The 21,796-nt window shown below is 54.3% G+C and overlaps 6 protein-coding genes and 1 non-coding gene across 7 annotated transcripts; 4 read left to right on the top strand and 3 right to left on the bottom strand.

Moving 5' to 3' along the window:
• Positions 1 to 1,233: 1,233 nt before the first annotated feature.
• C8A04DRAFT_10982 (thioesterase-like superfamily-domain-containing protein) lies at positions 1,234 to 2,584 on the top strand (the record flags this gene model as incomplete). The annotated part of the gene is made up of 3 exons (XM_062776789.1): positions 1,234 to 1,335; positions 1,510 to 2,460; positions 2,531 to 2,584. The coding sequence occupies 3 exons, from the start codon at positions 1,234 to 1,236 to the stop codon at positions 2,582 to 2,584; spliced, it is 1,107 nt and encodes a 368-aa protein (XP_062638410.1).
• A 1,036-nt stretch (positions 2,585 to 3,620) lies between these two features.
• C8A04DRAFT_11009 (uncharacterized protein) lies at positions 3,621 to 7,051 on the bottom strand (the record flags this gene model as incomplete). The annotated part of the gene is made up of 3 exons (XM_062776800.1): positions 3,621 to 3,832; positions 3,928 to 6,360; positions 6,424 to 7,051. 3 exons carry the CDS (start codon positions 7,049 to 7,051, stop codon positions 3,621 to 3,623), a joined length of 3,273 nt encoding a protein of 1,090 aa, XP_062638409.1.
• A 907-nt stretch (positions 7,052 to 7,958) lies between these two features.
• C8A04DRAFT_27285 (myosin type-2 heavy chain 1) lies at positions 7,959 to 15,283 on the top strand (the record flags this gene model as incomplete). Its single annotated transcript, XM_062780247.1, has 3 exons — positions 7,959 to 8,411; positions 8,470 to 14,754; positions 14,819 to 15,283. 3 exons carry the CDS (start codon positions 7,959 to 7,961, stop codon positions 15,281 to 15,283), a joined length of 7,203 nt encoding a protein of 2,400 aa, XP_062638408.1.
• Positions 15,284 to 15,780: 497 nt separating this feature from the next.
• On the top strand, positions 15,781 to 15,854 carry C8A04DRAFT_t52. The gene has a single exon. It is a non-coding gene; the product is annotated as a tRNA-Asn (tRNA).
• An 868-nt stretch (positions 15,855 to 16,722) lies between these two features.
• Positions 16,723 to 17,265, top strand: C8A04DRAFT_10999 (cyclophilin-like domain-containing protein; the record flags this gene model as incomplete). The annotated part of the gene is made up of 2 exons (XM_062776796.1): positions 16,723 to 16,755; positions 16,810 to 17,265. 2 exons carry the CDS (start codon positions 16,723 to 16,725, stop codon positions 17,263 to 17,265), a joined length of 489 nt encoding a protein of 162 aa, XP_062638407.1.
• Positions 17,266 to 18,348: 1,083 nt separating this feature from the next.
• On the bottom strand, positions 18,349 to 19,711 carry C8A04DRAFT_36165 (uncharacterized protein; the record flags this gene model as incomplete). The annotated part of the gene is made up of 2 exons (XM_062783427.1): positions 18,349 to 19,536; positions 19,634 to 19,711. 2 exons carry the CDS (start codon positions 19,709 to 19,711, stop codon positions 18,349 to 18,351), a joined length of 1,266 nt encoding a protein of 421 aa, XP_062638406.1.
• Positions 19,712 to 20,550: 839 nt separating this feature from the next.
• On the bottom strand, positions 20,551 to 21,505 carry C8A04DRAFT_36164 (uncharacterized protein; the record flags this gene model as incomplete). The annotated part of the gene is made up of 2 exons (XM_062783426.1): positions 20,551 to 21,272; positions 21,337 to 21,505. The coding sequence occupies 2 exons, from the start codon at positions 21,503 to 21,505 to the stop codon at positions 20,551 to 20,553; spliced, it is 891 nt and encodes a 296-aa protein (XP_062638405.1).
• Positions 21,506 to 21,796: the final 291 nt, after the last annotated feature.

Raw genomic sequence — 21,796 nt, 5'->3', positions numbered from 1 at the left:
ACGAGCAACGCCCTCCCCAGAAGAGCCTTGAGGCACCCGTATGCAATTCACATTCCTGGGGGTAGATGGTTAACAGCGAACACGGGACGGGGTGTATACCTTTCCCCCGCGTCGGGCATGGTTTGACGGCCAACAATTTCCAGCAAATTCCGGGCCAAGACCTATCGTGGTTTGTTGAATAGCAGAGCAGGTATCGGAACCGATTCGACCTAGCCGCAGCACCTAGGTGTAAAAGGATACTAAAGACGATTTGGAAACAAAGCAAACCAAAAAAGAATTCGTGAGGGACAACTAGGCTGGCTCCTTCAGCAGGAAGAGAAGGAAGTTGTTTAGGGTGAGGCAGCGATGTGGTGGGGAGAGTGGGGATTGAGCTTAAACGACAGGTCGCGGGTTGGCCAGGCCCCTGGCGGGCCAGGGTTGGGAGATATGACGTTGGTGCTCTGCCTCGATACGCCCGTGGGGAAAATGGATACAGAATTGCCAACAACCCGCCGCTTCACGTGCACGAGGTTGTTCAGTGCTGTTGGCGAACTTCAAGAGTGGGGCCAGCAAAATTGGAGCTTAGCTAAGCGGAAAGATTGTTACTGATGAAACACGCCCAACGCTATAAGCCGTAAACGGCGTTGTTAGCTGTCTTTAAGGTGGCCAAGGTAAGAGGGAAAATTGACATTTCTTGTTGAGAGCTGCTAAGCGTATTCAGATAGTTACCTAGTCCGTATTGTTGGGCCGGTTGTCAATAATCCTTCCTTCTACACGTGTAACTGAATGTCTTTGCATGTGTTCAAATTTGGACGATTAGATAATCTCATGAGAACCTGGATCCAGAGCTGAGTCTTGGCACCGGGACCCTGATGGCACTGCCGAGATCCGTAGAACCTCGGCACCCTGGATTGCGCTCGTCACCCAATCTCTGAAACTGAAATAGAGTTGGTTCTCCGAGTCAGTGTTCCAATGCCAAACTTTCAATTTGCCATTGGACACCCATTCGAGAATTTTACACCGTCGTGAGATTGACTCCAGTCGAGAAACTCATCAACTATCAGCGCTGCCTTACCACGGGCCGCTTCGCTTCTGTTTGAGACTGTTTTACACGCCGCCGCCTTCGACCATTTCCAGGACCTTGAAGCCTTCAGTTTGGGTTTCATCCGACTTCCCAATTGCGGCAAAACCACGGCCCTTCTTAGGCCAAAGCCATAGGACTAGACACCTCATTGTTAAGGCCCATCTGAGACAATGACCGACCGTACGACGCTACTCCGGCCACCTCCTGAGGACCCCAACAAGGCGCAGATCGAGAATGCCCTGGACGTGACGGAACTGGCCGTACTTGGCCCCGTAAGTCGCTATTTGACTTGAATTCACGTTTTCATCTCATATTTCCGCTATCATCGCGTCTGATGGTGGCTGTTTCGGAGTGAGAAGAACAGCCCCCAGCATCCCCCTTGACATCACAGCCCCCAGCTTGAGAACCCCCAACATAAGCGCCCACCCACTAACACGCCAGTGCAGAACATCTTCACCAACACCCGACAGCCATGGCACCCCCCCGGAGCTCGCGGCATCTACGGCGGCGCCGTGATCGCGATGTGCCTAGCCGCAGCACAGCGCACCCTAGCCTCCGACTTCCTAGTCCACTCATGCCACTGCTATTTCCTCCTCGCAGGCTCGTCCGAACTGCCCATCCTCTTCCACGTCGAGCAAGTCCGTGACGGCCGCTCCTTCGCCACGCGCACCGTCCAGGCCCGACAGCGTGGCCGCTGCATCTTCACCACCACCATCTCCTTCGTGCGGGATTCCTCCTTCTCCTCCTCCTCCTCCTCAGACACCACCAACGAAGACGGAATCAGTAAAAAGGAAGAACACAAGGAACTCGCCGTCCGCCATGCCAGCGAAATCCCCCGCGGCGAGGACGGCCAGCCCCTCCGGCCCCCACCGGACGACTACGCCGACGAACCCGAACTCGTCGCGCAAGGCCCCTTCCAAGGCTCCCCCATGACCCTCGTCAACCGAAACAGCTCCAAGCCCGGCGAGAAAAAGACGCGCCAATGGGTCCGCGCGCGAGGCCGCATCACCGGCGGACAGGCCGCACAACTCGCCGCGCTGGCGTATGTCTCCGACAGCTACTTCATCGGCACGCTGACACGGCTGCACAAGCTGTGGCGGTTCCCGTTTCGCGCTGAGGACCTGGATGAGCTGCCGAGTGATTTGAAGGAGAAGGTCACGACGCTGCATCGGTGGGAGGGCATGGGTGATGACCCGCGTGAGATGGTTGGGCGCCCGACCATTGGGATGATGGTTAGCTTGGATCATACGATTTATTTCCATGAGCCGACGCGGGTGCGCGCGGATGACTGGATGCTCACTGAGATGGAGAGTCCGTGGGCTGGTGATGGGAGGGGCGTGGTCATGCAGAAGATTTTCGCTAAGGACGGGACATTGCTGGCTACTTGTGTGCAAGAGGTAAGCCGTTCTTGACTTTAAGTCCTTTCCCAGTCTCAAGAAGTTTGCTGACTCATTACCTTCTCCGCAGGGTCTTGTTCGTCTTCAACAACCGGCCTCAGAGAACAAGGAGTCCAAGTTGTAGGATGACCGGTACTCGTTCTGTCTTTTTTTTTTCTCCTTTTTTTCGAATGATATTTAATGGACACTTTTTGGGGAGAGGGGCGGCGGCTTTTGTTCGTGCTCTGATTTGAAAAGAAAAGAAGAACAATTTTGTCTACACTACAGGGAATACGCAACAATACGCGCTGGAGGCAGTTGTGGATAGATTTGTTGATACTTTTGTCATTTGTCCTACATTTAATGCAATACACCTAAGTAGCCCCCAATACTTAGCTACACCTTGTGTTACAACCTCGGCCACAATCGACCCTGTCCATTTTGGCCACGGTCTCTCATGTAGCCGCCCTATGTTTCACCAGGCCAGATGCAGTAGCCCAAGAATGATTATCCGTCACATGCCACATATAGGATGCAAGTTCAGGTTTGTAAATTAATCCCCTGGAAACTGTTGCTCACCCGAAAGCAAAGCAATGCAGGCACCACAAAGCGGACAGCTCATGTCCTGCTATGCTCGCCAGGCCAAGTCATGCCGACCTCGGCCATGTGGGTGTGGCAGGTAGTCCCAAAACAAATCTCAACAACGAGCCATGTAATGGGCTCTCATCAGCTGTTTCCTCCTCTTTCATCTCCTCAAGATATGTTGCTGCTGCTATGATCTTATTTCCCAACCCATCACTCTCTCCCCTCAACTAACTCTTACAAGCTTTGACAAAAAAAAGCTGGGTATCGAAATTCCTACAAGGTCCCCATCCTCTCCGAGTGGCCTCCGTTGGGGAGACCCATGCACGATCCCCCATGAAGAATGGAACGCCGAAAGCCAGCGCCGACGACCAACGCGGTGATGTGCGCGGTCCACAAAAGAATCGTTCCTGATAAGGGAAACACCGTAAGTACGGCGGGGGGGTCCGGGGGGGTAGGGGGGAGACCGAATTAGAGAATGGCAAAACGTTGTGAGATAATCTACTGTCGCGAGCATGTCAAACGGGCAGGGATGGCGTGGGGTTGTCAAATCTCCATGCTGAGCTCCAGCTGTGACTCGGGGCAAAAATGAGCCTTAATCAAATGGTGACGCCTTCCAAGCGCAGTACCTTGGAGTTGTCCCCGAGAAACTCTGAGCGGTACCTGATGATGCCGGACGCAATGGTGTCGAAATCCTTAACCTTATCGGCCTTGAATTTCTGGAGAAGTTCTCTCAGGCCCTGGATAAACCGGCCCTTCTGCTCGCTGCTGTAGTCGTCCGAGTTGCCAAGCTCCAGCAGGATTTGGTCATCTGCAAAGTAGACAGGACCAGGAGTCAGCTTGCACGAGGGGGGCAGATGGAAAGTCCAATGTTAGCAGCCCCTTCTGAGGATAGGGGAGACTCACCGGCGGCACCGATGGAACCGATATGCTGGAACTCGCAATTGTCCGGGCACTGTTGTCCAGTAAGTTCGTAGGGGCAGAGCTCTCGCTCGGGGTCAATTCTGTTGCTGTACGTCAAAGATCTAAGCCCTCCCGTGACGGAGTCTTTGTACTGCGGGTGGAACCGGTACGCGCGGAAATAACGGAGTGGGCTTTGGTAGGGTGTCAAGCCACCGGTCGACTTCGTGATCCGAGGTTCTTGCACCTGTGCCGGTGTCAACTCAAGAGAGGGGGCCCCCAGGGAGGGAACGATATGTACTTCTCCCGTAACTTCGGCCTCAATTTCCTGCACCGCTTCCCGAGGCTGTGCTGCCCCCGATATCTGCTCGGGTAGACCACCCGCCGGCTCGTCCTCAGCACTGCCAAGACGCTCCTCAACTTCGAGGCTGGATGCCCTGGAATCAATTTCCATCGGCGTGGTCCCATCGGCATCCGTGGCATCCTCCGTGCCGTCACGAGGTAGGGTATCCGCGTCCGAGACCGGTTGTTCGGATGCTCTCGAGGGACTCAACGGTTGCTCCACGACAACCTCAGCTGGAGATTGATCTACACGGGATCCGGTGGTGGTGCTAGTTGTTTGTGGCTCGTTCAGGTCCGGCTCCAGCTCCTCACCACGCTGCTCCTCAACGGTAGGTGCCGATAGGGGACCGGAGTCTTTTGCGGAACCCTGCCCATTCGTATGGGGGCTTTCCTCGGCCGTACTATCCAGTTGCTGCAGCTCATCCGCCAACTTTTGTTGCTCAATGACACTGTTGTCAATCTCGGCTTGCAGCCGTTCCTGTTCAAGTCTAAGCTGCTCAAGGCGCTTCATCTTTTCCGCGAGAGACAGCTCCACACGAGGAATCTCTAGACTCATGATGCGGCCCCGGCGTTGGGCACGCTGAAATGGATCCACGCCAGTCGGCTCGTCTGTCTTGGGGAGACTAGCAGATACTAGCTCCGAAGTCGGCTGAGGCGAGGCCTTTTCAGAGCCCTCCGAATTGCTCATGTGGCCAGTTCGGCCCTCCTTGCCTTCAAGAGGCAGCTGGTTCGGGGTTACCGATCCGCCCGTTTGCTGTTTTACCTTCCGTTTGGCTTCTGCTAGGGCAATCCGACGTCTCATATCCTGGATTGCTTTTTCCTTGAGATCCAACTCTGATTCTCGCTTCGTGTTGTTCGGGCGCCCCCCAGGTGGTGTGACGGAGGGCGCTGGGCTTGAGAACTGGCGTTGTGGCAAGGTATCTGTCAGAGGCGGGAAGTCACGGATGGCGGGCCCACGTTGTCCAGTGAGGCCGTTGGAAGGAGTCGGCAAGGACTCATCAACCGGCGATTCCATCTCCATTTCTACATCCATCTCCTCGTCCTCGGATTCATCGCTAACATCAATGATCAGCGTCGATTCCTGGCGCATTTGTGCGAATGGCCGTTTCGCTGGAACCGCGGTGGATGAATAGTCGACAAAATCTGCAGCCACCGGGCGCTTGCGCTGGGCTACAAGATTCTGAGGGGTATTAGGCGATGACAGCAACCCAGCCAGTGCCACACCAGCCTGAGGTGCAGCGGGCTTGGGGCCGTCTGATACGGCAGACGTGGTCTCGGCTTTGGGACCGGTGGGAATGATGGGGCCCGCCGTGGTAGCGGCCGCCGTAATAGACGCCTCAATTTGGTCGGCCGATGCCTTTTGCGCTTCACGAGACTTTTGTAGTGCCGCTATCTTCTGCTGAAGCAACCGCTCTTTGTCTCCCCACGCCTTGGCTTTAGGGGCGGTGACACCCTGAGGCGTGGGAGCAGTGCTTTGGGACTGTGAGTCTGGTAAAGCAGCCTTGGGTTGCGAGACCGTGGTACCAACAGGTTTTGGTGGTGCTGGTCCTTTGGCTGCCTTCGCGGCAAGGAGACGCGCAATGCGGTCTTTCCGCTCCTCTGCTTTCCCGCCCTTCTCTGGCGCAGCATCCGGGCCTTTGGCCGATGACCCCGTCTGCTGAAGTTGAGATTTCGCTGGCTGGCTGCCATCCTGGCCCGGTTGCGATGCTTTGGACTGGGAAGGTGGCGGGATCGTTGGTGCTACCTTTGGCAACTCAAGATGGAGGTCCACGAAAAGGCTCTTGATCAGCCCTTCGTCAAATCCTTCGTCCAGATAATTTTGGTATTTAACTCCAAGAGGCCAAAGCCGGAGAATTGCCTTTTGTGCTTCTTTTTTCGCTTCTTGGACGGTTTTAAATGGTGTTCCTGGGCCCTCGTGTGCTTGGGGCGCAGATGCTCCAGCGTCCTTGGATACTACGGGCGGCGGAATGGCAGCAGATTTCGAGGTCACTTCGGTGTCCTGTGTCGGCTTGGTTGTCCGGGGCTGTGGGGTCGGGCCCTCACTTTGGCCTTCCTTTGGAGATAAGAAGGGTGAATATGACGCGGAGCGATCACGACCTGGGAACAATGATTAGCTATGCCGTACATCACATCATGCAGACAAACCGTGAGATTTCATACCTTCATCACCATTCAAAGCTTTGTCACCACTCTCTTCATCGCTAGCATAAAAACCCCCGTCTGGGGTATCGGCTGCGCTTGTGGGTTGGCTGAGATCCGCGATCGGGTGAGCTGCCGGGAGCTTGGAGGTTGGTGGAGGTGCTGTCGCAGGAATATACTCTCTGGGTTCGTACAAGTCCTCAAACTGCCCCTCACTAAGCTCACCTTCCTCCATATCAACATCTGCTGTGGGGTGTGCGACTGCTGGCGCCGGTTGACCGGAGCTTTGCGGTCCGGGTTTTACATGGTGGGCAGCGCTAGATTGAGACTGGATTGGGACTGTAGAAGAATCGAGGCGAGGTTGTGGTGGTCCTTGTGTTGGCATGAAGAATGGGGGTACTTGAGGCCAGGACTCTATGCCCAAGGCGGGGTGTCTTTGCCCATCGGCAGCACTTGTGCCTCCTATTCCCAACCCCGGGATGTGGCCCGCATTGAAGTTGTATGCAGCTTGAGATGCATCCCGGTGCAATTGTGCAGGGTCAGAGCTCTGACCAGGCGCCGAATAACCCGTCGCGGGGTAGGGGTATGGCGGAGGCGGGTATGTACCAGGGTATTGGCCATGGCCGTACGGGTTGGGATATTGCGACATCGCGGTAGTCCAGGCAAAAGGTATGTCGCTACTGCTTGAGCATCTCGATGATTGTAGGATGGCTCGTCGGAACTCGCTCGTACTTAAGAAGGAGAGAATGAAGTGGATCGTCGGCGGATTAACGCACGCGATAGAGAAACCAGACCACCGGCCGAGGAACAAAGCGCTTCACACGCCTTCCGTGATGCGGTGAAGTCGAAATTCAGATGATGCAAACAAAGCGCCAGCTTTCACGACCCGCTCCGTGCCGTGCGTACGGGAAACTGAATATGCGGCCCAGAAACAGCACTTAGAAATGACTCTCGGCGTGTGTTGTCCTGGTCCTGTGATGCCATGCAGCGTTTCAAGGTGATGAACCGCCGGGTTGATTGCGATGGAGTTTTTCGTTTTGGGGCTTTTGCAAAGCGCGTCAGTCTGAATGCAAAGAAGGCACCAGCCCTTCCTGCAGAATCACGCTAGTCTATATCCGGTGTTGCGTGCACGGTCCAGGCCTGTGGCATCAACCGTCAGCAGCTGGGCTCTTTCGCTGGACCTCAATCGGGGTGGGCCCCTGTCCAGGTTTGTTTACTCGACTGGGATCTGCTCGGGGCAACGACGAGCAAGGTGGGCGGCACCAAGCACACCTTCCTTTGGCCCACCTCTGTTTCCCTCTCCCCGGTCTGCAAAGTTAACCTCAAGAAAGGACCAAATTGCAGCTGGATTTGCCTGCGCCTTGCGTTCTTTGCTTTGCGGCGGTGTTGGGGTCCTATTCTTTTTACCAACTTCATAGCGTGTGCATTGCCAGCGCATCGCTTCACTTTTTGGGTGTTTACATGCTTTGCACTTTCGTGCAGGTGACCCCGCGATATTGTTTTCCGACAGTATTCCATGACCTTATAACTTTCGAGCCTCCAACCAAGAGCGCCCCATGTCGGTCCGCAATAATCCTTTCGCGAGGAACGCCTCGACGAACTCGTCCGGCTCGGGCGGTCCTGGCCGCCCCAAGTCCGTCCTGTCTCCGACCTCGCCATCCCTCTTGACGGGGACACCTTCACCCCCCGCACATTCTAGGACGCTGTCCCAAAGCTCGCAGAATTTTGCTGCTGCAGCAGCACTTGCGCCACCAGTACCCATCCGGAGCAGCCATGGCCGTGGCCCATCGAGAGACGCCACGCCGAGCTCCGGCACATTTGCGCCGTTGTACCTCAAGACTGAGGACATGCGAAAGCCCACTGACGTTGTCAAAGGAATTGAGGGCGAGAACGACTTTTCAGGCAGAAAGTATGTCTGGCTTAAGGACCCGCAGACGGCCTTTGTGAAGGGTTGGGTGGTGGAAGAGCTCGAGGGCGGGAAGCTTTTGGTCCAATGCGACGATGGGAGTGTAAGTATGATGGGGAGGAAGGTTACTCAGTGGCGTAACCCGCTAATACAAGAAATAGCAACGAGAGGCCGACCCCGAGACCGTTGACAAGGTCAACCCAGCCAAGTTCGACAAGGCAAATGATATGGCCGAGCTCACGCACCTCAACGAGGCATCAGTCGTCCACAATCTGTTCACGAGATACATGTCCGACCTGATCTACACCTATTCCGGGCTTTTCCTGGTCACAGTCAACCCTTATGCGCCGATTCCGATATACACCAACGAGTATGTCAACATGTACAAAGGCAGGAGCAGGGAGGACAACAAACCCCATATCTTTGCCATGGCCGACGAGGCGTTCCGGAACATGGTGGATGAGAACGAGAATCAGAGTATTCTTGTCACCGGTGAATCTGGTGCTGGAAAGACCGAGAACACGAAGAAGGTGATCCAGTACCTGGCTGCGGTGGCTAACTCCCAGGCTGCGGTTAAGAGCAGAGGCAAACAGCACGCAAACCTTTCCGCCCAGATTCTCCGAGCAAACCCGATTCTGGAAGCCTTTGGGAATGCTCAAACGGTCCGAAACAACAATTCATCCCGATTCGGTAAATTTATCAGAATCGAGTTCGACCGCGACGGGTCCATTGCTGGCGCCTTCATCGACTGGTACCTCTTAGAAAAGTCACGGGTGGTCAGGATCAATGCCCAGGAGCGGAACTATCATATCTTTTACCAGCTCCTTCAGGGCGCGGACCGGAGGCTGAAGCAAGAGTTTCTGCTTGAGGGGATGGGCGTGGAGGATTTCGCCTACACTCGTGAGGGCCAAGAGATCATTACCGGGGTGTCCGATCATGACGAGTGGAACTCTCTGATGGAAGCCTTCTTGGTGATGGGGTTCACGGACGAGGACCAAACATCGATTTTGCGGACCATTGCCGCCGTTCTCCATCTCGGCAATATCTCAGTGGTCAAGGAAAGCAGGTCCGCAGATCAAGCCCGTCTCGCAAATGACGCGAAGGAGGTTGCAACCCGAGTTTGCAAACTTCTAGGCGTACCGGTCGAACCGTTCCTTCGTGCTTTGCTGCACCCCAAGGTCAAGGCCGGGCGGGAATGGGTCGAGAAGGTTCAAACCCCGGAGCAGGTGCGGTTCAGCATCGACGCCCTTGCCAAGGGCATCTACGAACGCGGCTTCGGGGACCTCGTCACCCGAATCAACCGTCAGCTCGACCGATCTCGATCGGGACCCGACGACACTCGCTTCATTGGCGTTCTGGATATAGCCGGTTTTGAAATCTTTGAGCATAACAGCTTCGAGCAGCTTTGCATCAACTACACCAACGAAAAGCTGCAACAGTTCTTCAACCACCACATGTTTGTCCTGGAGCAGGAAGAGTACGCTAGGGAGCAGATCGAGTGGCAATTCATCGATTTTGGCAAGGATTTGCAGCCAACCATCGATCTGATTGAACTCTCCAATCCCATTGGTGTCTTCTCGTGCCTTGACGAGGATTGTGTGATGCCCAAAGCCACAGACAAGACCTTCTCGGAGAAGCTGAACTCGTTGTGGGATAAGAAGTCACAAAAGTATCGGCCATCTCGACTAGGTCAAGGATTCATCCTCACGCATTACGCCGCCGAGGTGGAGTATTCCACCGAGGGCTGGCTAGAGAAAAACAAAGACCCTCTCAACGACAATCTTACTCGATTGCTCGCGTCTTCTACCAACAAGCATGTCGCCAATCTCTTTGCTGATTGTGCCGACCAGGACGACGAGGCTGGCGGCATGCGTAGTAGGGTCAAGAAGGGCCTGTTCCGCACCGTCGCTCAAAGGCATAAGGAACAACTATCCAGTCTCATGGGTCAGCTGCATCTTACCCATCCTCACTTCGTTCGCTGTATTCTTCCCAATCACACGAAACGGCCCAAACAGTTCAGCGGTCCACTGGTTCTGGATCAGCTGCGCTGCAACGGTGTGCTGGAGGGTATCCGGATTGCCCGGACAGGATTTCCCAACAGGCTGCCGTTTGCCGAGTTCCGCCAGCGATATGAGGTCCTTTGCCGAGACATGCCGAAGGGCTACATTGAAGGCCAGGCGGCCGCCAGAATTATGCTAGACCGGTTCAGCCTCGACCGGTCATTGTACCGCATCGGTCTCACCAAGGTGTTCTTCCGCGCCGGTGTCCTTGCCGAGCTTGAAGAACAACGTGACGCCCTCATCCGTGAAATCATGTCCAAATTCCAGTCCGTAGCACGGGGTTACATGCAGCGTCGGATTGCGTTCAAGCGACTATACCGAGCTGAGGCAACGAGAGTCATTCAACGCAACTTTCAAGTCTACAATGACCTTTGCGACAATCCCTGGTGGCAACTTCTTGTCCGCATGAAGCCTCTTCTAGGTGCTACGCGGACTGCGGCGGAAGTGAAGAAGCGAGATGACATGATCCGCCAGTTGAACGAAAAGATGATTCTCGAACATGAAAACCGGCAAAAGTTGGAAGACGAGCGGAGGAATGTGCATGCTGAGATGCTCCGGATCCAACAAACCTTGGAGAGCGAACGGGCTCTGGCCCTCGACAAGGAGGAGATTTTCAAGCGGCTTCAGCTCCGGGAATCGGAGCTCGAAGATAAGCTTGCGGGTGCTCTCGAGGATCAAGAAAAGCTTGAGGACCAGCTAGACGATCTACTCGAGGCCAAGAAACGGGCTGAGGATGACGTGGAGCGTTGCCGCACCCAATTGGAGCAAGCAGCCGGTATCATCGCCAGACTGGAGAACGAGAAGTCCGAGCTCGCTGGACGGGTCGAGGATCTTGAGCGGGCCATTGAAGACATCTCCAGGGCACAGTCTGAACGCAGCGAGCAAGAGGCCGCGCTTGAAGGCGAGATCAAGATGTTGCAAAGCCAGCTTTCCCTAAAGGATCGCAAGGCGCGCGATCTGGAAGCCAAGTTGCTCAAGACGGACCAGGATCTCGAGGTCAAGCTGATGACTGCTCAAAAGGAACTACAATCGTCGAGGACCAAGAATTCGCATCTCAGTGCGGAAAATCGTGAGATCCAGCAGCAGCTTACGCAACTGTCGAAGACATCCACCGACTATGAGGATCTCGTGAGGAAGAAGGAGAGCGAATTGGCTCTTCTCCGCTCCGACAATAGGAAGCTCGATACGGAGCGACGCAACTTCGAGGACCACATGAAATCCTTGAGCCTGGAGAGAGAGAAGGCGACTGAGCGCCTGCACGAAGTCCAAGCGCAACTTACCGCCATGAAATCTCAACAATCTCAACTCCACCGAGAAGCGGAGGATGCGAAGCGACTGCTTGAAGCCAGGCTTTCAGAAGACTCCCAAGCCGACGAGAACCGCCAAGTCCTCGAAGCCCAGATCAAGGACCTCAAGGACGAGCTGTACAACACTCAAATGGAGTTCAGTAGGGAGCGCCAGTCTCGGGATGATGTACAACTTCTTGGCGAACACAAGTATCAGACCCTCAAGGATGAGTACGACCACTTGAACGAGTCAAAGATCACCATCGAGAAGGAGCTCTATGCCCAACAAGACACCCTGCGTCGCACCATGGAAGCACGGACGACAGCAGAACAAGAAAGAGACGATGCTCGCGAGGAGATCCGCCGTCTCCGTGTTGCTAAGACTCAAGCCGAAGAAGCTCGCCGTGAGGCCGAGGTTGTTGGAGAGCGCGCTGCTTTCAAAGTGGCGCGGGAGCGCGAAGAGAGCCTGCACAAAGACCTTGTTGCAGCGCATGAACGCCTCAAGTGGTTTGAGGAGGAATGCACCAAGCTCAACCACCAGGTCGAAGATCTCAACAAATTGATTCTGGAATCTGGAGAGTTCGGGCTGAAAAACGACCAGGCTAAGGAGCGGATGGAGCGAGAACTCCACACCGTCAAGAGCCGTCTTACTGCCTCGGAAAATGACAACCGTGCTCTCCTCAACAAGCTACAGCAAAAGGGACTCGAAATTGCGCGGTCAACATCGCGGGCGAGCGAAGCTTCGCGTGGCCAGGTTCTGTCTCTGCAGCGTGAGAAGACGAAGCTGGAAGAGCAAAACACCAAGCTTAACAAACAGCTCGGAGATTCACACGTCACAATTGCTTCCCTTGAAAAGCGTTTGGAGAAGCTGCAGCTCAACTTGGAAGATCTTAACCATGAAGTGGCCAGGGAGGTGCAGAGCAGCCGTAACGCCGAAAAGGCGTCGTCCAACTTCACAGCTCAGCTAGCAGAGGCCAATCGGACCATCGAGTCGGAAAAGCAGCTTCGGACACAAGCGCAAGGGACTGTCCGCACACTGCAGTCTGCATTGGATTCCCGAGATTCGGAACTCGCAGACTTGCGGACGCAGTTACTCAATGCTCTGAGGACGGTGGATCCCGAGGCAACGCCCCCTATTCAGACAGATGTTGGCCCTGATAAGTTCATCGCCAAGAACTTCGACCTGGTGCGGAAGATCGAAGAGCTCCAGCAGAACTTGCGAGTCCAGACAGCCGCTCGCGCGAACGCAGAAGCTCAGGTGGCCGAGCTAAGGGCCGCCAGGAACCAATCTCCCACCCGGCGTGGGCTCGAGGACCTGAATCTGGACGAGGGACCGTCCAACATGCCGTCCCACGAGCAGCGGTCCAAACCCAATGGGCGCCACTATTCGAATGTCACGACGCCACCACGCCGGTTCGCCGTTCCAGACACCGATCACCTTCAAGACTCGGTCCGCTCCGATAAGACCGCCGATATTTTGAGCTTTAACAACCGCATGGATCTCAAGGCCGACGTGGAAGAGCTTCAAAACCAGCTGCAACTCGCGCAGATGCAAAACCGACACCTCCAAAGTCAGCTCGAGCGCTCGGCATCCACCGATTCCTCAGGTGCCTTTCCCGATGAAACTGGTCGGATGCGCAAGTTAGAGCAAGCCAATGGAAGGCTACACGACATGCTCGACAAATCCAGCCAGCAGGTCTCTGCGCTGGAAAAAGCTCTGCACGCCGGTGAACTATCGCTCCGAGACATCCAAACCAAATCCCACGAGGAAATCCTTGATCTCCTTCACACCCAGGAGGACTCTCGTCGGGTGCTTCTGCATAGCCATAACGATGCTATTGCAGAACTGACCGACATGAAGGGACACCTAGAGAGGTTGAGACACGACCGGGCAAAACTTGAGGTTGACTTCCGCGACGCGAAGTCGGATCTCCAGGAGATGTCCATTGCGAGAGAGCAAGAGGCTGCTAGCCGCGGCCAGCTGCTCGAAGAGTTTACGGACCTTCAAATTCGCCTGGATGCCGAGACTTCGAAGCTCGTTGACGTGACTTCTAGTCTCAATCTTTACAAGAGTCGTGCAGACGAGTACTTCAACAAGCTCGAACAGGCTGAAATTGCGGTGCTCAAAGCAAACCGTGCCGAGCAATTTGCCAAGACGCAAGCCAGGGAAGCGGAGGAGAATTGCGCGGAGATGATGGCAGAGAGAAAGCGTCTTGACACCACAATCGAAGATCTCCAGCACCAGGCACAAAGGCTCGAAGAGAAGATTGAAGACATGTCAACCGACTTGGATGCAACCACGCAGGCCAAGAAGAGACTGCAGCATGAGCTGGAGGACTACCGCAACCAGCGGGCCAACGATGTGGAAGACAAAGAATCGAGCATGGAGCAGCTGCGCAAGAAGTACCAGGCTGAGTTTGCCACGCTCACGAAAGAGTTGGATCTCACCCGGGAAGAGAAGCTGTTCAAGCAGGCCGAGATCACGAGGCTACGGGAGGAACTCGACGAGCTCCGGTCTAAGTGGGACGACGAAGTGCTCAACAGTTCGACCTGGTCTAAGGAGAAGGCCCGCCTGCAAACGACCTTGTCAGATGTCGTGGCGTCCCGCGACGAGGCGGTTTCTGCGCATAACGAGGCGCAAGGCAAGATCGTGTCCCTCTTGTCGCAGGTGCGCTCACTCCGGTCCTCGGTGGATGAAATCACCGCCGAGCGGGAGAGCCTCATCCGCGAGAAGCGCAGTGTTGAATCCAGATTGGAGGAGGCCAAGGCTGGTTTGGAAGAGCTTGCCAAAGGCGAGAGCCCGTCGCTTCGCAACGCTGCGAACATCGACAAGGAGATTCTCAATCTCAAGGCCGGGCTCGCGCAGCAGGAGGACATCGCGGCGGCAGCGGTGGAGAAGATGCGCCGCGCAGAGTCGCTGGTCTCGGAGATCCAGAAGGATATCGTTGCCGAGCGTGAGGCGGGGGCAGAGCTGCAGAAGCAAAAGGCTGTTCTGGAGAAGTCGCTGAACGAGGTGCAAATCAAGCTTATCGACCTTGAGACTAAGGGTTACTCGACGGCCAGCAACGACATCAAATTCCTCCACAAGCGGATCCAAGAGGTAAGGCTTCCTTTCTCACTTCACTCACATAGACCGAATTGTCAAATACTAACCGACATTGCAGCTCGAATCTCAGCTCGAGGAACATGAATCAGAGCGCAGCAAGTCCCAGCGCTCGGTGCGCAACGTTGATCGCATCGTCAAGGACCTACAATCTCAGATTGACCGCAAGGACAAACAGAACAGTCAGCTTACCGAGGACATGGGCCGCATGCGCGACAAGATGGATAAGCTGCTGCAAACCATCGAGGAGCTGCAGGCCTCAGAGAGCAACAACGAGCTCGCAGCGCGCCGATCTGAGCGCGAGCTACGCGAGGAAAAGGAGCGCTCGCTCAAGTTGGAAAGGGAGATTGAAGGGTGGAGGCTGAGGATGGAGAAAGGGAGCAATGTAGGCTCTGTCGCGGGGAGTGTGTTTGGCGGTAGTATGCGGAGTCGGCATGTTGGTTGGGCCTCGGAAGAGCCGGTGAAGATACCCCAGCGGAAGAGCAGTCTTAGTAGGGTGCCTTCCATGACAAAGGGCTTTTTGTAAAACCGGGCATGAAAATGGGCGGTGATGTTAAGGTTTTTGTATGGATGGTATATCTTTTTTGGGATAAGTTACGTCATGACGATGTGGCACGGGTGATGATGATGAACTGAGTGAGGGCCGGCGGTTTGGGTGTGTTCTGCTGCACATTGGTATCGGGGATTTCTGGGAAATGCCTTGTCGAGGTTGGTGGGTTGGTTGGAGCTGGCAACATGGTTCTTTTTTTTTTGTCTACTGGAAACAGACAGCTGTTATTTCGTGTAATACCACTTTGGCGTGTGAGCTACGTTGTATTTTATTGTCCTAAGGTTATTAATTGAGGTTCACTTCAAACAATTTGGGGTGATAATGAACTCGAGCATCACGAAGAAAGCTGTTGTTGTTGGACCACCAAAGGGGGTTATTGTGGTTATATGAAAAGTAAGGGGGCCACCTGCTGCTGCTGTGAACGTTATATGGGTCACGTGTTTGAGGTCCATCAATCAGCAATTTGGCTAGCATCCTCTGTGGCGCAATTGGCTAGCGCGTCTGACTGTTAATCAGGAGGTTGGAAGTTCGAGCCTTCCCGGAGGAGGATGCCATTTCTTTTGCTCTTTTTTTTTTCTAACTCTATCTTTCTTCTCATTGACGTCCCAGCGCTTGCTACGGTTTACGATTCCATTCTTCTTTCTTTCTAGGGGCGTTGGGTGTGCAGATATTGTGGATTTCGAAAGCGGCGGTTATTTTTCGGTGTTTGTAGCAGAGAGACCAAAGCAACCTACAATGCACCTATGACATTATGTAAAACGGTCTCCAAGTCTGAATGGTCTCGAGGTCATGACTGCATTCCCAGCGTTACAGAAACAAGCCGAGGGGAAGTTATTGCTGAGAAAGGCTGTGTTGGAAAAGCTGTGGCGAGAGAGTGTAAAAGGTTGAATGTTTTGTTAGTTTTGTTAGCCGCTAAATTCGACAAAGAATTGGCGTTGTGTTAACTATTCCCTGTCTCAATTGTGAGTTTTTCGGTTAGGAATACATCCTACTGTCATTTTCAAATTGTGTTATTGTTATACAGAGCTCGTTAAAGTCAGATATCTCGATCATAAAACGAATAAAAGAGTGTAGGTTGTCTCCGTAATGAGTTTGCGAGAAAAAAAGACTGTGTTGTTGTGTTGATTACCGTATTGATACTGAGATTAATTACATCCCGGCGTACATTTCTCATACCATTTGTCCTCCACCCATGTCATTGTTCGAGGAGTGCCGTTACGAAGAACTCATAATCACCAACACACAACTGTTGGGTTTGACGTGTTTTATGATTGGTACACCTCTCGTAGTAGTTGAGACCCTTTCAATCAAATCCTTCAATTCCCGGCTACTGTTGGCGTTTTCCATCAGAAACTAAACAACGAAGCTCTCATTCCACGCGCAGTACAGACCATTTCGCACCCACAGCACCAAACATGGCCACCGACGTCGCCTTAGAAACCACGATGGTATTTTTATTTTACTCAATCATATACCGCACCACATTACTAACCTCCCACCAGGGCACGATCCTCGTGGAGCTCTACACCTCCCACGCGCCGCGCACCTGCGAAAACTTCTCCACCCTCGCAACGCGCGGCTACTACGACGGCACCATCTTCCACCGCATCATCAAGGACTTCATGGTGCAAGGCGGCGACCCGACAGCCACAGGCCGCGGCGGCAGCAGCATCTACGGCGAGAAGTTCGAGGACGAGATCCGCGACGACCTGAAGCATACGGGCGCGGGGATTCTCAGCATGGCCAATGCCGGGCCCAACACGAACGGCAGCCAGTTCTTTTTGACGCTCGCGCCGACGCCTTGGCTGGATGGGAAGCATACTATTTTTGGGCGGGTGAAGAAGGGGATTCGGGTGCTGCAGCGGATGGGGTTGGTGCCTGTGGATGGGGAGGATCGGCCGAAGACGGAGGTGCGCATTGTTCGGGCTTTTGTGGTGGGTGAGGGGGAAGAGATATGAGATTTGAAGGGAAGTGATAGTGGGGGAGATCTGGGATTGAGGCCGCTTGAGGTTTTGTGTGTTTAGTTTGGAGGTTGGTTGAAATCTGCTGAGCGATCAAGTTTCTTAGTTATTGAATCCAAGATGCAGATTCACTATTATGTTTGGCCACCAGAACGGGAAACACCTAGATCGCAGACACACAGATGAATTCTTAAGCTTTTCCCTACTTTGTATCTCCAGAGAAAAAATTATAATACATGGAGATGAATGCCTTCCAACCCGTCAACCAATGAATCGATCATGAACGAGGAGTAGAACTCGTCTGTCATGGAAGGAGAAAGTAGAAATAAGTAGAGACAGAGAAGCCGCCTCCGCGCGACTAGACGGGCCGGCAGACAGCAGGCAGAGTAAAGGACAAGCTGAGGGGAGCCATCACCGTATTGTAGCCCACATCCAACTGCCGCTCTACGCTCAACTGGTTGGAGCACGAAACCGGAGCTAAACCCGACGTTGCCAAACAACATATTACCAGTCATTGGCCTTGCTCGTGCTATCCATCCGCGCCACGGGTCAACAAACTCTCTCTGTATACTTCCACTTTCCCCACGTCGGTCTCAAACAGGACCAGGGAACAAAAGAAGACAAGGCGAGACAAGAAAACAACCCAGGATGATGATCGCCGTGCATGTCCCAACCGCCATGGAGGTCATTCATAGTATCAATTCAATTCCCGCGTATATGCAGAGAAAAACACCAAACGGGGGGTGAAACTTGAGAGCGCCAAACCGCCCTGCCCGAACCAAACCAGCCGGCCCTAGACCAACCTGCCCTTTCCATAAAAGCCAGGTCAAACCCCGAGAGAGAGAGAAAAAACAAAACGGAAGATTGGAACATATCAATCAAAAGCCAACGCAGAAGAGGTATTCCCAGCCCGCCGACCCCCCTTAACACCGTTTAAAACCGCCCGATGCGATGTGTAGAAAGACCAAATGACAAAAGACCATGCCGTTCGTTGATGACACAAAATGCAGCCCGTTAAAAAGACATCACGACGAAGAAGAAAAGGGAAAGGGGAGACGAAACGGGATCGTGAAAAGAAGATTAGCGAGGAGGGGGCGATGGCACGGTCCCCGACGACTCACTCTCCACGTCACGATCCCGCTTGATCCCTCCTTTCTTCCCGCCCGCGGCAGATGATGACAGGGGCGGCTTGGACGAGCCCAGTTTAATCTTCTTCGCAGGCGACGCGTTGTTACCACCGCCGGCGTTGCCGGACTTGGGGGCTTGCTTCTTGGGGGCGACCTCGACAGTGGAGGTGTCTTTGGCGTTGTGGTTACCGTTGGTCTTGGAGTCGTTGCTGGCCTTCTGCTCGACGTTGAGGGACGAACTACCCTTGGCTTTGGCCTCTTTCTTGGTGTTGCCGGCGATCGCGGGACTCTTGGCTTTGAGGATGACCTTGGTGAGTTTGTTGTTGGAGGGCTTGAACTTCTTCTTCTTGACCGCGGCGTTGTGGTTGCTGGTCGTGTCCGAGTCCTCCGCGTCTTCGTCGAACTCGTCGCCGTCACGTTTGCGCGGGCTCGGGGCGCGACTGCTCGGGCGTGGCGTGCCCTTTTGGCTGCCGGGCGGGGTGTTGTCATTGTTCTGACTCCCGGCGTTGCTGCCGTTGCTGATCTTTTGGGCGGCGGCACGGCTCGCGTTACGGCCACTGTTACCGATGCATGAGCCCATGTGGTTGTTGAGGCGCGTCACCAGGATGCAGCGTTTGCACTTGGGACAGGTGGCGCTGGGGTAGCTGAGCACATTGGCGGGTCGATCTTTCGCGCTGCCCTCGAGGCCAGTAGCGGGCGAGCTCGGGTCATTCGGGTCTAGTTTCTGGTCCTTCTTCTTCTTGCCGCGACCGGGGCCGGGAGCGACCCAAGTCTGGCCGTAGATGTCGTAACCTTGCTTATCGATATAAGGGTGTTTCTTGCAGTAGATGACACCCGGGTCAGGCTTCTTGGCACCTTTGCCGTCGGTCGGGTGGAGAAGGCGCGGGAGGTGACATTTCGAACAAAGGATCTCTTTCGTCGACTTGAGAGGGTTGCTCTTGAGGGTAACTCGGCCGTCCTTGTAGATGGCGGCGTCGGTCTCGATCTCGACGTCGGGCTTGGGGTCGGCGTTGGTGCTCTTGGCCAGCTTCTCGACCTTGATGGCGGCCGTATTGGCGCGGGCAATCTTCTCGTCGCGGTGGACTTTTAGGAGGAGGTCATGGACAACGTTATACAGCAGGTCGTCGACCAGCGAATGCGCCTGTAACGGGGAAAGGGGGGCGGGTCAGCAAGCCGGGAGTGTGCGGATTCCCCAAGGCGAACGAGAAGGCCCGCGGAAAGGGCGATGGTCGACTTACAAGTTTCTCGGCCGGAGCCGCATCCTCGGACGCGACAACAATGCCGGCCTTGCCAGTCTCCCCAATTTCCGACGACATGGTGGCTGTGTGGAGGCGGGAACGGAGAGTCGGTGGTCTCGTGAGAGTGTTGTGGCTTGTCATCCAAGCGGCAGGCAGTGCCGTCGAAGCTTGGTTGACCCGGCCTCCAAATTTTTGGGCCTCGCTCGGTGTCGCTGCGGGTGCTCTGGCGCGAGGCCCAGTAGCGTCAATCGGAAATGGGCGAAAAAGGCCAGGGTTCAGCCTCTTGCTGCGCTCGGTTTGCGACAGGCCAGCCCGACGAACACCGAGGCTCAAAAAGAAGGGGCGATGGGGAAGAAAGATGAGAAGACAATTAGGTCACTTGCGAGACCCGAGTGAAATGAATTGGAATTCTTGATGAACGGTTGAATGAAGGAGGGGAAGTTTGGTGGTGGCAATGCGATCCAGCTCAGGTATGGAAGCCGTTGCTAATGTACTTTGTCATGGTGGGTCAGTTAGGTTCGCTGAAAGGAATGAGGCGGCCGGCTGGTTGCCCACCTGGTGGAGGCTCATCAGTGGAAACCGGCCATAGGTTGTGCATGCAGACAATCCCGAATTACAGGCTAAGGTACGCTATTGTTGGATTGGCCCACTGCCGGCACCGATGTGGATAAACAGCTTCAGGTTTGGTGAGGATGATGATGGAACGGGGTACCAAAATCTTCTATACCTATTGTTCTCCATTCGACAATAGATGAATAGCAGCTGCGCAAGTTCAATGCGATCTTGGGGCCTCAACGCAGCCGCACGGCGCTGAGTGACCCGCAAAGCGAACCCGCCTGTGGCCAAAATTCTGCCAGGGCCAAAAAAAGGCGGTGGGCGGCCGGGAGGCTGGGAAACAATGACCAGATAACTAGGCCTTAAACCACATCATACCAGATCTGCGCCGCACACAACTGAAGCTCCGCAGTTGTTACCACTATATCCCCCTCCTGGGGGCCCGGTTCACGGAGGAAAAGTAACCGGAACGACAGTACCAAATCAGTACTATTAACTTGGTATTGCGGCGGACTGCTGCTTGTGTCCTTGGTGATGGTGATTTCCTGGCGGCAGTTTGGCCCGATGGTTGATGTAACGGATCGTGTGGTTGTTGCGCCGGGACGAGGAGCTGTACTAGGTCCCTCTTCCCATCTTTCGATCAAGATGGATTGTTGAACCCGGTTGGCTTTGACGAGGAGAACAATCTTGACCTCATGGTTAGAGGCGTCAAACCACCACTCCATTTTTGACCTTAGGCTCGCCAGAGACTGGGAATACCCAGCCTCGATGACTAAGGTAGGCCATCCGTTCCTAGGGCGGTCTGGTATTGGTTTTCCAGCACTATCTGATTCAGCTTCACTGTTGTTATTCTGGGTGGATGTGTACCGAGTAGCGCCTTCCACCTTCCACCGACTGGCGAGTCCCATTGTGATCATCTTGTGGGTGATAAAGGCATAAATGGCTCCGTGAGCGGCTTCATGTGGCGAATTCGGAATCGTAATCTCTAGCCTCTTTGTGGAGGGCTCAAGGTACGACAGCCGAAATCCTCGACAGGCTTCATCTCTTGCACGATGGATTTCATTTACATCGTTGGGGGATATGTCTAATTATATATATCTGGTTAATAAAATATTCTATTACATTTATAAGAAGTTGAAAATACTCACCTGAAACAATTAAAACATCGCTAGAAGTCGCGTTGATCTCTTGAAAAAGCTCCTTTATTGTTGTGAATTTGACTACTGGAACCTGCTCGTCCGACGTAATTGACGTCGCGGCAGTAGATAGCGACGGCTGTGTAGACAGCGACGGCTGTAGGGAGTCGGTAAACTCCATGACTGTCGAAGACCGCTACAGCGTAAATGTTCAATTAATGAAAGGTATGGTATTTGGCTGTAGGAGTACAGCGCGATTGTGATATTGTTCAACCGTGGGAGGATTTACGATTTGGGTCGGTCATGTGATGATTGCTAAAAATCGAGGCTCAAGGCCTCCGGGTGCGGGCCGATCGTTCGAAGAACACGTTCACTCTTTTTTTAAGAACCTCCAATTTCGCCCTGTGGGTCGCAGGACAACTTCTCAACCCTTTCCACACGATCCGGCCCCGGGGGAGGTACCGCTCAGGCC

This window comes from Dichotomopilus funicola, assembly GCF_033296635.1.
Source record: "Dichotomopilus funicola strain CBS 141.50 unplaced genomic scaffold C8A04scaffold_19, whole genome shotgun sequence".
Lineage (NCBI taxonomy): Eukaryota > Fungi > Ascomycota > Sordariomycetes > Sordariales > Chaetomiaceae > Dichotomopilus > Dichotomopilus funicola.
This window is presented reverse-complemented; position numbering and strand designations above follow the sequence as displayed.